The 15074-nt window shown below is 36.1% G+C and overlaps 1 protein-coding gene across 3 annotated transcripts in view; it reads left to right on the plus strand.

Moving 5' to 3' along the window:
- SYCP2 (synaptonemal complex protein 2) overlaps positions 1 to 15074 on the plus strand; it is a 79857-nt gene that overhangs the window by 15376 nt on the left and 49407 nt on the right. For all 3 annotated transcript variants that reach the window (XM_043553549.1, XM_043553548.1, XM_043553550.1), the window contains exons 5-14: positions 1238 to 1342; positions 1634 to 1658; positions 5239 to 5324; positions 5991 to 6076; positions 6349 to 6383; positions 7231 to 7373; positions 7460 to 7512; positions 9385 to 9430; positions 9983 to 10078; positions 14478 to 14538. In XM_043553549.1, coding sequence (XP_043409484.1) covers positions 1238 to 1342; positions 1634 to 1658; positions 5239 to 5324; positions 5991 to 6076; positions 6349 to 6383; positions 7231 to 7373; positions 7460 to 7512; positions 9385 to 9430; positions 9983 to 10078; positions 14478 to 14538 — 736 coding nt within the window. The remainder of the gene's footprint in view (positions 1 to 1237; positions 1343 to 1633; positions 1659 to 5238; positions 5325 to 5990; positions 6077 to 6348; positions 6384 to 7230; positions 7374 to 7459; positions 7513 to 9384; positions 9431 to 9982; positions 10079 to 14477; positions 14539 to 15074) is intronic.

Consider the following 15074-nt stretch of genomic DNA (forward strand, 5'->3'; position numbering starts at 1 on the left):
TTTAATAAAATTAACAGCTCAAACAGTTGAAAAGAAATTTGAGAACTTTATAAAAACTTTTAGATAGGGGCGCCTGGGTGGCGCAGTCGGTTAAGCATCCGACTTCAGCCAGGTCACGATCTCGCGGTCCGTGAGTTCGAGCCCCGCGTCAGGCTCTGGGCTGATGGCTCAGAGCCTGGAGCCTGTTTCTGATTCTGTGTCTCCCTCTCTCTCTGCCCCTCCCCCGTTCATGCTCTGTCTCTCTCTGTCCCAAAAATAAATAAACGTTGAAAAAAAAAAAAATTAAAAAAAAAAAAAACTTTTAGATAAAATAAATGTTTCTATAACCTGTGCTACGTGTTACAAAGATGAAGATCAAAAGGACACTCTGTACATAGGCTCCTTGATAATCATGTGAATTTGAGATCACAAGACTCCCTGAGGCCTTTGCATGCTTTATTTTATCTGTTTACTATCTAGCATTATTTGTTTTTCTTTTTATATTATTTTCTACTTCCCATGCTAGAATGTGGGATATTGATTTTTATTTGTGGTGTTCATTTCTGTGTACCTAACACTGAGAACAGTACCTGGGATGTAATATCTACTCAAATATCTGAATTCATTAAAATAAAATAATTCATTAAAACAAATTCATTAACGGGCGCCTGGGTGGCTCAGTTAGTTAAGCATCTGATTTTGGCTCAGGTCGTGGTCTCACAGTGCATGAGTTCGAGCCCCGCGTCGGGCTCTGTGCTGACAGCTCAGAGCCTGGAGCCTGCTCTGGATTCTGTGTCTCCCTCTCTCTCTCTGCCCCTCCCCTGCTCACATTCTGTCTCTTTCTGTCTCTGAAAAATGAATAAAATGTTACAAAAATTTTTAAAAATTCAATAAAATAATACTAAAACTTTTCAAATAGTGATAATGCCAAAATAATCTAATATATGATGATAATTTATTTTTATCTGTTAATGAATGTACCTGAACTAGGTATTTGAAGGGGAAAAGAAAGGTGGTCTACCTAGAATTAGGATTAGTTCATCTGTTCCCATCTAAACAATGGAAAAATATGGTGAGATACCAAAAAATGAAAACAAGAAAGATGTTTAAAAACATAAACTTATTTTCATATAATACTGGAATTTTTATTTTTGATGTTTCTTTATTCCTAGGTTTACTGTTTATGCAAAGATAAGTACATTCTTAAAATTATTAAAATTGAATTCAAAGTAATTAATATGCACATTTCTTTTTTTACATGGTTGCCTGGTTTGAAAAATCCAAGGAGATTATTCTCAGTCGAGGAAATTCAAAAGATGAGGCAGCTATAAATATGATAGAAGACTTACTTGATCTTTTGATGGTAAAAATCACATCGATTAACTAATCTTACAAGTCTGTTTACTTAAAAAACAATTTGTGTTCTATATGTTCTGAGCCTAAAAGTCACTAACAAATTGGCTAGTGACTTGATTTAATTACTCTATTCAGATTGTTTAAAGCACTTATCCTGATTAATATAATTAAATAGTTAATAAATAAAAGTTAAATAATTACATGGTGAATTCCAATGTGATCTGTTATTTTAATACTATTTTTAATGGCTTATAAGATAGTAAATTACAAACTAAATATTATTCACTTTTTTTTTCAGGTCATACATGACATCAATGATGAAGGTATAATAAGCATTTTACTTCTATTAAAACAATAATTTCCTATTAGAGTTTTAGTATAATTTTGCAATCCTCATAGTATTGTGCTAATATTAGGAATCTACTAGTTAATTTGGGGATCAACAACCTTGTTCTGTAAAGGGGCAGATAGTAAACATTATAAGCTTTATATTAGGACCAAGAAAAAGAAAGTGAGAATATTATATAGCCACTTATATAACAAGAAAACAAATATCCACAGATGTTTTATTTATACAATTCAAAATATTATAAAATTGAGTACAATGTTTCTGTAATAGGTCAACTAATGAGAATAGTACTCTTGAGGGGATGACATTTCACTTAATTACGGTTCAGAGTTAGTGTTTGCTGTTATCAGAATTCATTGCAAATGTTCATTTTTTATGCTTATCTGTAATGAGATTTTATGTATATTGCATTAGAAACTGTCTCTTCATGTAGATAATGCCAAATATCAGTTCATGAGCATGATTTTTAATTGAGCGTGTTCATCACTTGGAAAGCATTTGTAGAAGATTAGATTCCTTTCTTAATATTTGCTTTTTAGAATGTCATTGCATGCAGATGAATGACTGTCAACTGAAGGTTAGGTAGACGCCCCTCAATTGCACATTTAAATGGGTTTTGAAATATGGGAATGTCCTTTGCACTTTGTCAGTGTCCAAAAATGCTGCTCAACCTGTAGCTGGAGTTTGGAAAAAACGTACTCCTGTAAATTTGTGTGAGAATGGAGATGTCACTCCTTGTTTTAATTTTTGACAGCCTGGGAAATGTATAAAACAGTTTAGCATAACTTGTGATTCAGATAACCTTCGTTTCATTGAAATGACTTCAGTGAAGTGTAAGTTTGTCATATCAGCATGATTTTGCCTTGTAATTTTGTGTCAGATTCATTAAGAAACATCAACTCTGCAGCCCATGCTAATTAATTACAGAAACCATTCAGTGGTAACTGATGTTGGCTAAGTTCATGAGAGTAGAATGCAATTCACTTTGCTACTGCTGGTTCAGTGAAACATGATCGAATCAAATATTTCCACAGAGTCACCTGCTGATGAGTAACACAGCCATACAAAATGGGCAGTGGGGTGGATTTGGTTTGTGGGCCATAATTTGCCAACTCTTGATCTAATGGGACAAAATTTTCAAAATAGAGAACACATTACAACTCATCCTCACTTGTGAGTAGCCCTTTTTTTTGTGCCAAGAAATCAGTCCAAATTATTTTATCTCTGTTGGTTGAGGAAGAATTACCTAGGATTAGTCATTGAGGCTGGTGAATTGTTTGTAAATAAAGGAACAATTTGCCCTCAAAACCAAAACCTTTGAAAAGCTCAATTGCTATTTATTTCAATGGTAGTTGATGCTACCTTTTCATCGATTGCTTTGCAGTTGATTTAACAGTCTAGTCTAAATTCTTAAGTTTTTAGGGAAGAAAACCATCCTAAGGCACCAGTGAGTATGAAGTAATCAAAAAAAATTTTAAGTAAATCATTATATCTTTTTTTTTATTTTTTTTTTTAACATTTATTTATTTTTGAGACAGAGAGAGACAGAGCATGAACGGGGGAGGGTCAGAGAGAGGGAGACACAGAATCCGAAACAGGCTCCAGGCTCTGAGCTGTCAGCACAGAGCCTGATGCGGGGCGCGAACCCACGAACTGTGAGATCATGACCTGAGCCGAAGTCGGCCGCTTAACCGACTGAGCCACCCAGGCGCCCCAATCATTATATCTTTTTATCTCGTTGAATGATTTTTTTTTCCTTGAATGTAGTCACTTTGGAAATTTGTATATTTTCTGTTGCAGTATTGCCATTATTTAAAATTATTTTTTATCTTTGCATTATAAAATAGCATGTGGCAAATTCCTCTGAATATATTTAGTATTGATAAAGCCTGCTCTTTTGAGAATAGGGTTAACTTTTAGAAAAAGCTCAAATATTTAGATCTTTATATCGACAAGAGTTTATGGCCATTATGGAATTTACAGTATACAGTAAAACCTTGGTTTACGAGAATAACTCAGTCCGAAAACATGCTTGTAAATCAAAGCACTTGTATATCGAAGTGAATTTCCCCGTTAGAAATGGAAACTCAGATGATTTGTTCCACAACCCAAAAATATTCATATAAAAATGATTATGATATTGTAATATAGTACAAAATTATAAAATACAAAATACAAAGAAAAATACACAAATGAACCTGCATTTACCTTTGAAAACTTTCGTGGCGTGGATGAAGGAGACAAGAGAGAGGAAGGTAATTGTGTAGGACAGCTTTCGCTATCACTGACTGAATCACTGCTATCTATGGAATCTTTTTCTTTTTGTGCAACTTAATCAAGGAACCTATGCAATGACACTTACTTTTGCCTTCTTTAGAGGATTTTGCAGAAGTGTGACACTGCGTTGTCGTTAAACAGATTCATCGCTTGCGCTGCTACAGCCTTATTCGGGTGGTGATGTTCTACAAAATCTTGTACTTTTCCCCACATTTTACACATCTCCCTCACTTCATTTGAGGTGAGGGATTCCTCCGCCTTTTCTCCTCTTCCTCTTCTCCTCCTCCTCTCCAGACGAGATGCAGACGTAGACTTCTTACAAAATCCTGCAGTTTTGGCCACTGCATACCTCATTCGTACTTCTCGATGGTTTCCTTCTTAACTTCCACCATAATCCTCTCTTCTTCTAGCCACCTTTCTTTTCAGCCTTTTTCTGCTGGGAGCCATTGTACACGCTCGCCCAGATGTTGACTACAGTATTAATAAACTCTTGCCATATACCGTATAATGTCACTGGCAATACGGCAGCAGAGGAAAGGATCTATATCTGTAGGCAGCCTGACCTAGAATGAAGCAAAGCGTCCCTAAGCTCACTCTTGCCTGGAAAAGCAAAGGACTGTCCTTAGGTGCTTCAAAGTGACAACAAATACACTAGCACCAATTGTGGGCACCTTCCAATGTCCTGAATAATCACTGATTTCTGCCAAATACCACGTCCTGAAACTGAGCACGTGAGCATGGGAGATGGTCACCCATGATCCTTCAGAGAGAGAAAGAGAGAGAAGACCCATTGGCTGGTTGTGATCAGGTGACATTCGGCATCACGTATGACTCGTATTGCGTGACCTTGCTCATTTATCAAGTTAAAATTTACTAGAGATGTTTGCTTGTCTTGTGGAATACTCGCAGAACAAGTTACTTTTAATCCAAGGTTTTACTGTATGACTAAATTAATGAGGCCTGTTTTCATAAGAACTTCACTATAGAAATTTCAACTCTTGAACTGTAAGTCAGTACTGCCTTAGGTGCCCAAAAGGAGAAGCTGAATCTGGGGTTTTTCCTTTGCCATCAAGATGAGTCATTCTGTTGAATGGTGTTTCTTCAGAGCCACATGGCTAGTTCATAGAAGAGGTAGGATTGGATTTCATGTTTTCTGATGCCCATCTAGACAGTGGGCCGTGTCTGAACTAGTGCATTCTTTCATTAACTCAAATAAGAAAAGACTGTCATTTAAAATGGTTTAAAATATACATTTATTAATGATTTAACACTTTCAGGTAAAAGGCAAATAGCGGAAAATTTTATACCTCAAATCTGTGTCCTGGTTATTGATTCAAGAGTGAATATTTGTATTCAGCAAGAGGTAAAGTCATTTGTTAGATTTTCTTTTAAACCCCAAAAATGAGAAAGTGAAGAAAATATAGTAGCAATTCATCAAATTGAATAATCATTTTATCTTGGTATTTAATTAATTATGTATTGTATTTCTGCTGTCTTAATTTATTGCCTGAAATGATGAATAAATGTTACCTAAATATTTATTGAATAGTCATAGCCATCTGGGTTTATGTACACATAGCTCAGATGAAAATAAGTTCAACCATCCAGATATTAGGAGTTCTCAGTATTTAAATCCTAAAAATAACCTGTATTATTATATGTATGTGTGTATGTATAGGTAACTGTAAGAACAAATCATAATTTTGCTTTAGTTCTTAAAATAGAGTAGTAGAAAACCTATGTCTTATTGCAAAGAGTAGAACTGGACTCATGGTATATTCTGTTTTTGATAAGTGTAGGTATCATGGTATATTTTATTTTTGATATCCTTGTCATGTTTTTTTTGTATTGACTGTTTAGTTTATATTCTTTCCTCCACCCTTCTCTATTCCCTGCATAAAATGCTGTGCTAAATAGGCTTCTAAGTTTGTATACCTAGAATATTTCTTTAAATACTTAAATATACACATGTATATATTTATATAACTGAATATATAAAGTTAATGGATTATCTTTTTTTCTTTTCTAGGCTCTAAAAAAAATGAATGTTATGCTTGACAAAATGCCTCAAGACGCCAGAACAATACTCTCTGACCAAGAAATGTTTATTCTCATGTAATAATTTGTATTATATTGCTTTCATTAGTGGTTCAAGTCAATAATTTAAAGGGTATTTTACAAGGCTATAGGCAACCATGAGTTGCATTAATAATTAAAACTGATAAGCTGTTTTAGATTTGTAATATAATTTATGGCTATATGTCCTGCAGAGATCTGTGATACTAGCCAATTGTAAATTTTAGTGAAAATTCCCCCCCCCCCAAATACATGGGTTTTCTATTTAATTGATACTAGTTTAATATATGATCTGTTATTTTGGTTTACAGGAGTAGTATGGGAGAAAGGATTTTAGATGCTGGAGGTAAGTATGTTTTTTTCAAATGTTCATATTTGAAATTATTCAGGATTTATTAATAGAATATAATATCTTCTTAGTCAAAATAACATTAACATTTTAATGTAGTGAGATTATGTGAGGAAATTATAAACTCTGTACAATTGAGCAATTTTTAATTACTAATAAGAAATGATCTGTATCTATGGGGCTAAAATAATAATTAAGCATGATAATAGGAGTTGTTAAATATAATTTATGCCTGTCGTAGATTTATGAATAATAATTTAATTTTCTAATAGATTTGAATTACTTTTCCTAAGAAATTCCTCAAATAGTGTTTTATATTTGGAATTGGGAGTTTTAATATTTTGGGGACTAATAAGTTTGTTTTTAAACAATGTGTTTATTAGAAGAACTCAAATTTTCTTTTGTAAGTTTCATATGAGAACATTTTGATGTGTAGTGATTTACATATAGAACAGACCACTGGTTAAAGTACTTTGGAATAACTATAAACATAGTACAAAAGTAAAAGATTCTGTGATTTATAGATTATTGTATGAGTTATTTTGCAATTCACAACTCTAATAATGGAATGGCAGAGCCTTTGAATATTTAGGAGTTTCTTTTAAATATCCTGTTTTGGGGAAAAGTTTTACTCCTTTTTTCTGCTGGTAAACTTATTATTTGGACTGTGTTCATTTTTGCGATGATGGGATAGATCTAATTCTTCTAAAGAAAATGGCAAAAAAAAGAGTGAATTACACTAACGTTTTCTTTCTTTCTCCTGCTTGTTCTAATACCTTATAAATGATGACGTGTGAGCTTCTTTTTCACAATTTCAAATAACATATTAACGATTTTTTTCAAGATTATGATTTACAAGTAGGTATCGTAGAAGCACTATGTAGAATGACTTCAGAAAAACAAAGACAGGAACTTTCATGTCAGTGGTTTTCAATGGATTTTATTGCTAATGCATTTAAAGGAATTAAAGACTCTGAATTTGAAACAGTGAGTAGTATAAAAAAATACCAAATTAACAACAGTTTTTAAAAATCACTCTGCTTTTTAAAAGTCTCTCTTTTTTTTAAAATTAGGATTGCAGAGTATTTCTCAACCTTGTAAATGGCATGCTTGGAGACAAGAGAAGGTAAGCATAATACAGTATTCAGCCATTTACTGACAAAGAACTAGAGCTCAAGAGGGAGTACACAGTGTTGAACCTTTAAAATTTATTTGTTGTGTTGGAATGGAAAATGCACAGAGATACTTAAAACAATATCCTGTTGTAACACTGTGTAATAAGGTACTACATTGGTAGGCTGAAATAATCTTCCACTGGTCTTATTTTACTTCGTACTTTTTAGAGGAAACATGCATTTTTAGTTAATATTAATAACTTTGAGTGTCTGAAATTGATTTACTATAATTTAGAATTCCATTTGCATTATTATAAAAATCTAGGTATAAATATTACTTGAGCTACCTCCTTTCTCCACGTACTGTAATAAAAATATACGACAAACAAATACATTTTTTTATAATTAACATACACTAAGGCTAACCTTTCTGAGGTTATCTAATCTCGGGAATGGGCATGAATGAAAGGTAATTATCATAATTATCACTTTTGGTAGTAACAAAAGAATAGTATTTGGAGTTCAGTGTCTTGCACTGTATTTTAGATGCTCAGGATACATTTATTGGATGTGTGAGTTCACATTTACTTTAGGAAACAAAAGACAGGCTGAGGGTTAAGTGCAGGGACTCATGCTATTTGGATTTGAATTATAGTTCTCCTCTTCCTATTCTTTTTTTTAAAATTTTTTTTTTCCAACGTTTTTTTTTTTTTTTAATTTATTTTTGGGACAGAGAGAGACAGAGCATGAATGGGGGAGGGGCAGAGAGAGAGGGAGACACAGAATCGGAAACAGGCTCCAGGCTCCGAGCCTTCAGCCCAGAGCCTGACGCGGGGCTCGAACTCCCAGACCGCGAGATCGTGACCTGGCTGAAGTCGGACACTTAACCGACTGTGCCACCCAGGCGCCCCTCCTCTTCCTATTCTAATGTTGGGCAAAGTACTAAACTTACTTGTCTCAGTTCCTTAGCTGTAAAATTATACTAACACCTACCTCGTACGTTTGTTGTGAAAATTAAGTTAGATGATCATATGCTAAGTGCTCATAATATTATCTGCCCAAGAAAGCGTTCTGTGAATTCAGTCTTTTTTTTTTTTTAAGTTTATTTATTTATTTATTTTTTTGAGAGCCACCATGTGAGCTTTTGTGGGGGAGGGGTGGAGAAAGGGGGAGAGAGAGAATCCCAAGCAGGCTCCACGTTGTCAGTGTGGAGCCCGATGTGGGGCTTGGACCCACTAACTGTGAGATCATGACCTGGGCTGAAATCAAGAGTTGGACACTTAAACAGACTAAGGCGCCCCCTAGGTCATTTTTATCAGCAGTATTATTTATTTCTACTCTTCTTTTCCCACGTAAATCCTATGGGAGCTTCCACTGTACTGAAAGTATCTGCTAAATTAGGAATTTCTACTCTGAGTCGATGGCATGAAAAGTAAATTGGTACACTCACTCGAGTCAGAATGGAAGGTTGAGTAGTAGTATCCTCAAAATAATACACAGAAACAAATTTCCATTAAACTCTTGTTTTAAAATGTAATAAAGAAGGATAAGGGTTGGGCGTCTGCCTTCTGCTCAGGGTCATGGTCTTGCCTCTTGTGGGTTCAAGCCCTGCGTTGTGCTCTGTGCTGACAGCTCAGAGCCTGGAGCCTGCCTTGGATTCTGTGTCTCTCTCTCTCTGCCCCTCTGCCACTCATGTTCTATTTGTCTCTCTCAAAAATAAGTAAACATTAAAAAAAAGTAATAAGAAAGAAAAGATGATTTGATTTCAGTCGTTATGCCTACTTCCTGATTTCCTTCTGATCCTAGATATGCTCTCTATGGCTGGTCAAGATTACACTGTGAAGGCCTATTAATCTTTAGCGCAAACTACTTTTTTATTTCAGGGTCTTTACATTTCCTTGTTTATCAGCATTTCTTGATAAACATGAGGTGAGTTTTGAATTTAACATGTTTTAGTTATTGGATGAATTTTGATACCAGGGTCAAGTCAATTACAGCTTATAAATTGACAAGAACATTAAAAATAGTCATAATTTGATCACAGATACAGCTAGTCTAGTCTAGTATTCTGTGTGTGTGTGTGTGTGTGTGTGTTTTCTGAAGTGATATATTTATAGCCAAGGATAACTTAAATAAAAGTCTGTGCTTCAGATTTTCTTTCTTTCCCTTAATCAAGCCCACTGATTGATTTATCATTCATTAATATATTCAGACTGATATTGTTAACCTTTATTTACACTTGGAATATTTGTGATTTCTTAGAGCTCATTTCTGTGTAAAATATTAAAGAAGCATTTCTTTTGATTGTTTCTAAATTGGTTTAAATGCTCTACTTGTCTGCCCTTTATCTTCCTCACCTTTCTCTTTTCTTAAAAACAAACACACAAACAAAACTGAACCATGAACATAACATAGGCCTCATTTTCTGTTGTTGTTTTTAAAATCATAGTCTGTAACAGTTTTATATATTTGTTTTATTAGTTGAAAATACCTTCAGATGAAAAACTTGAGGAATTTTGGATAGATTTTAATCTTGGGAGCCAGGCTCTATCATTCTACGTTGCTGGAGATAATGATGTAAGCTTTATTCCATCTACCATTTTATATGTTTGTTTATGTACGTCTACAATGTCTTAATTTAAGAATGTAGATTTTTTTGTATGTTTATTTTTCTAGCTATTTTAATAGATTTTAGTATTAGCCCCATAGTTTTGATGAGCATGGTAACCCTTTAGCAGTTAATTAGAAATGAAAATTATTTCTGATGTTTTATTGCAACAGAAAATGCTAAATTTTAATACTAGTTTTTCAATCTGAGCTTTTCAGAAATAAATTACATGTTAATGATATAACATTTAACATTCATATGAACAAGAGTGAAATTTAGAAAAGACACCAGTTACTCAAATACAGAGGCACTCACTTAAAAATATTAACAGGTAATGACGAGTGGTCTTATACCTTCTAAAATCTTCTGTTTGAAAATAGAGAGGGATTGATTCTTATGGTGGTATCTGGAAGAGATTTACTTCTTTATGTGCTATATTAATAGCTATGTTTAAACTTTCCAGCCAGATGGTATATTTTCTACTGACTTCTTTTTAACCTGAGCAGAATTCTTGAGTCATTGTTTCCAAATAGCTATCCTGAATATTTGGTCCGTAGGCAAGCTTCTAGTCCTAACCATATAGTCACTTCGTAAACATCCAACTAAGAGTTGATCCGCACTTACTGATCAGATGCGGTTGCGGATACTTTAATGAGGATTTAGTCATTTTAGTCTGCTCTTGTAAAATACTGCTTTTTTGTTCCAGGTAAACTATGGATAGACCTTAACAAAATGCTCCTGAAGATTTCCACATTTTTTCTTTTTATGTTAGAGTATCTTCATAGAATACTTAATTAAAATTGAGTTCCAGAAACTAGCACTGCTTCTCAGGGTCACTGACAGTTTTTATTAGTGTATTTATTCTTTTAGGGTTTGTAGGAATATTTTTAACTGGCTTTTTAGGAATGGGATTTCATTTTGGAAGAAGATAGAATAGGATTGATATAATCCCTACCTTTACTCAGTTTGATGTTATGGATGATTCCAACAAGAAAATAAGCAATTATAGTATGATACATGGTAGGGATAGTATAAAATGCATTTATAAGTGTTAAATCCTGCTGTGTTCCAGACACTGATCTAGAAATGTAGGGAGATTCTTCTTCCAAAACACATATTCAGAATCCCCTCCTTTCTGGATTTCTGTAGCAATAGTACATTCTCCCTGTATTCTCTCTGACTTTCTTAGAATCCATACTCTGTAGAGTGGCTGCTTAAAACCCATCTTTCATCTCTTTAACATTGTATATGAGGGTCTTTATGATCTGGCCCCTGGCTGTTTCTCTGACATCTCAAGACCATTCTCTATGCTTACTATGTTCCAGCCACATTCATTTTTTTTTTTTTCCTATTTCTTTAACAAAGATCATGCCCATTTCGGATCTCTCTACTTGCTGGTTCTTCTGCCTAGAAGGTGCCAGATCTTTGCATCTTAGTTTCTTCCCATTTCGGTTTCAATACAAATATTGCTTCTTTTTTTTTTTTTTTTTTTTTTTTTTTAATTTTTTTTTTCAACGTTTATTTATTTTTGGGACAGAGAGAGACAGAGCATGAACGGGGGAGGGGCAGAGAGAGAGGGAGACACAGAATCAGAAACAGGCTCCAGGCTCTGAGCCATCAGCCCAGAGCCTGACGCGGGGCTCGAACTCACGGACCGCGAGATCGTGACCTGGCTGAAGTCGGATGCTTAACCGACTGCGCCACCCAGGCGCCCCCAAATATTGCTTCTTTATGGAGATATTCTTTGGTAACTCCATCTAATGTCTAAAGTTGCCTCCCAACCACATTATATCACATTGTCTTGTTTTATTTCCCTTACAGTAGTAATTGTTGCTTAAAATCATTTTGTTTGTTGTTTGTTTTCCCCCAACAGAGTATAAGATTTATGAAATCAAGGACTTGTGTCTTCTTATTTATAGCTAATCAAGGACTCAAATTTATTGCAAGAATGAGTGAATAGAAAACTCACAGAACTGAAAGATTTATGGTATGGTTAGTACATAGAGTGGAAAGGAGATTGGAAAGAAATAAAGCAGTGTGGAGCCAAAGAAGGGTTACAAGTAGGAAGTAACATCAATTCAAGGAATATTAAGTAAGAAATTACTATGTGCAAGATTTATGCTAGGCACTGAGGCTCACCTTCTTGTTAAAGATTCTTCTGGGGGATGGGGGGGGAGAACAGATTAAAAAGGGACAAGACCAGTGGCAGGAGACCTGTGGTAATGCTGGTGAGAAGTCATGCTGGTGTGATCTTGGAAAGTGACAGTAGAGATGGATGGAAATGAATGGATTCCAGGAAGACTTGAAAAGAGAATTGAGCAGACCTGATTTTTTCTCTGGCAAAAAGAGAAAGAAGGATTAATAAAGCTTGAGTGGGTGGATAGAGCTGTGTCACAGGAGGATGCGTTCTGTAGGAGAAATAGGGGGAGTTCAGTTTTGCATGTTTGACGTGGAGATCCTTGTGGGACATTCAGCAAAGATGTCTGCTAGGCAGTTGGATATACTGATCTGAAGTTCAAGTGAGGGAAGTGTGCACAGTGGAGATTTAGAAGCCATCTACGTATAGATGATAAACACGATCATGGGATGTAATGACAGAACTGGGAACCACGGATAGACGCAGCATAGGTAGAAGGAATGCTAGCCCGAAGGACACTTACAGAATCAGCCAAAAGAGAACAAACTGGAAGGGTGTCATGTTATGAAAGTGAAGAGAAGGGTGTTTTTTACGAGGGTGGAAATGGTGAACAGTGTCAAATCAAGTGTTAACTGACATCAGAACTGGTGATCCGTGAGACAGCAGTTCTATGGAAGCCATGCGGTTTGCGCATTCCTGGAATGTTTGCGTGTCTGTGCAAGAAGTCAGGACGCCAAGTCAGGGAAGGCACAGTAGTCGCTAAAGTGAGATTGGATTCAAAGGAGGGTTTTCGTGAGGTACTTTGTTTTACTTTAAGAATAAGAGCTTTTCCAAACCGACGGCCAGGATGATAGATTAAATAAAAACCAAGGTCGTGGTGCCTGGGTGGCTCAGTCTGTTGAGCGTCCGACTTCGGCTCAGGTCATGGTCTCGCAGTTCGTGGGGTTGAGCCCCGCGTCGGGCTCTGTGCTGACAGCTCAGAGCCTGGAGCCTGCTTCGGGTTCTGTGTCTCTACACCTCTCAGCTCCTCTCCTGCTCATGCTCTGTGTCTCTCTGTCTCTCAATAATAAATAAACGTTAAAAAAAAAACAAAACCACAAATAAAAACCAAGGTCAAGAGGAAGAGCATACGATAGAGGGAGGGTAGGCAGTGAAGGTGAAGCAAGATGTGTGTGGCGTACCGGGGCCTGTGGAGGCTCGGCGAGGGCAGAGTTGGTTTTGTTATACGAGGACTTGTACTTTTAACCCATATGAAAATGTCCCTAAGATAAAAATTTCTTAAAAAGGAAGGCAGTAAAGCAGGAAGCATCACTTTGGAGTTAGAACCTGAAAATGGCCAGCTGCATATGCCTCACGGGAGCAAGTTTTTTTATACCCAGAGAGACCTGAAACTGCTCGGAGTGTCGGGCAGAAAAGACAAGACCGACCCTTTCCTCCCGGCCCTGAGGTTCTGCGGTATATGGGGCAGCCAGCACCGTAGCCAGCGATGTGGTTGCAGTAGCGGTAGCAGCGGTGGGGCCCTCAGCCTGTGCACCGGTTTCAATCCAGGCCGAGAAGTGGAGGCAGTTAGCAAACAGATGGAGGGTTCAGGTGAATTCCCTGGAATGAATTGTCCCGAACCGCAAAAGGACTGGGTCTGTTTTCCTCACCAGATGAGTGGGAGGTTTTCGGATCCCATCTCTTAGCAGTGGAATCTAATTTTTCCTGTAGCTTTTGTGCATGTGTGAAATCAGTGTTACCCCGTTTTGCAAATTTTCAGCAAAAGCACTGGGAAGGGAGAAGGGGGAAATATTTCAGCTATTATTCATATGCATTCCGTGTTCGAATCTAAGGACAGGCAATGAGTGGGAATTGATGGATGTGCATGATTTCGCACAGTATTTCAAAGGCAAAATAACAGGATTTGGTAACATTCTTAAAAAGGATATTCTCCAATATATATTGATGGTAGTTACTCTTTTTTTTTTTTTTTTTTTTGGTCAAGAATAGAAAACCAGGAAATTACACCATCAAATTTTGTTTTAAAAGTGAACAAGCAGATTAAATGTGGCCTGTAATGTATTTATTACACAATCAATTGATGGAGCAAGAAATAGGTAGTATCAACTGGTTACTTAGTGGTACTTAATAAAAAATAAACTTGATTGTATAACTTAAATACTGGTGTTTAAAGAGGGTGTAAAGCAGGGGTAAATTATTTATTTATGGTCAAACCTGTTTTTAAATTTAAGGATCATCAATGGGAAGCAGTGACTGTGCCTGAGGAAAGAGTACAAATATACAGCATTGAAGGTATTAAGCTTATTTTCTACTTGATTCTTTTTTTTTTTTTTTTTTCAACGTTTATTTATTTTTGGGACAGAGAGAGACAGAGCATGAACGGAGGAGGGGCAGAGAGAGAGGGAGACACAGAATCGGAAACAGGCTCCAGGCTCTGAGCCATCAGCCCAGAGCCCGATGCGGGGCTCGAACTCACGGACCGTGAGATCGTGACCTGGCTGAAGTCGGACGCTTAACCGACTGCGCCACCCAGGCGCCCCTCTACTTGATTCTTATCACATGGCAGTTATATGCTCTCTGGGGTAAAAAAATACTCATGAAAACAAAGTCAACAGTTTCTTGTATTCATATTAATAACAGAATTCCCTGAACCCACATTTCCCTCACCCCCAATTTCCTAACTCCTTTTGGAACTTATTTTTGTTATCTAGTCTAAAACCCATGATCAGTCACTTTATTGTCAATATATTCAAGGCTCTTGCCTTTTTATTCTGTTAGTATGATTAGATCCAGACATCTAGTTCCTGCACTTTTATGACTGGCATTGT

The sequence above is a fragment of the Prionailurus bengalensis genome, chromosome A3, assembly GCF_016509475.1.
Source record: "Prionailurus bengalensis isolate Pbe53 chromosome A3, Fcat_Pben_1.1_paternal_pri, whole genome shotgun sequence".
Lineage (NCBI taxonomy): Eukaryota > Metazoa > Chordata > Mammalia > Carnivora > Felidae > Prionailurus > Prionailurus bengalensis.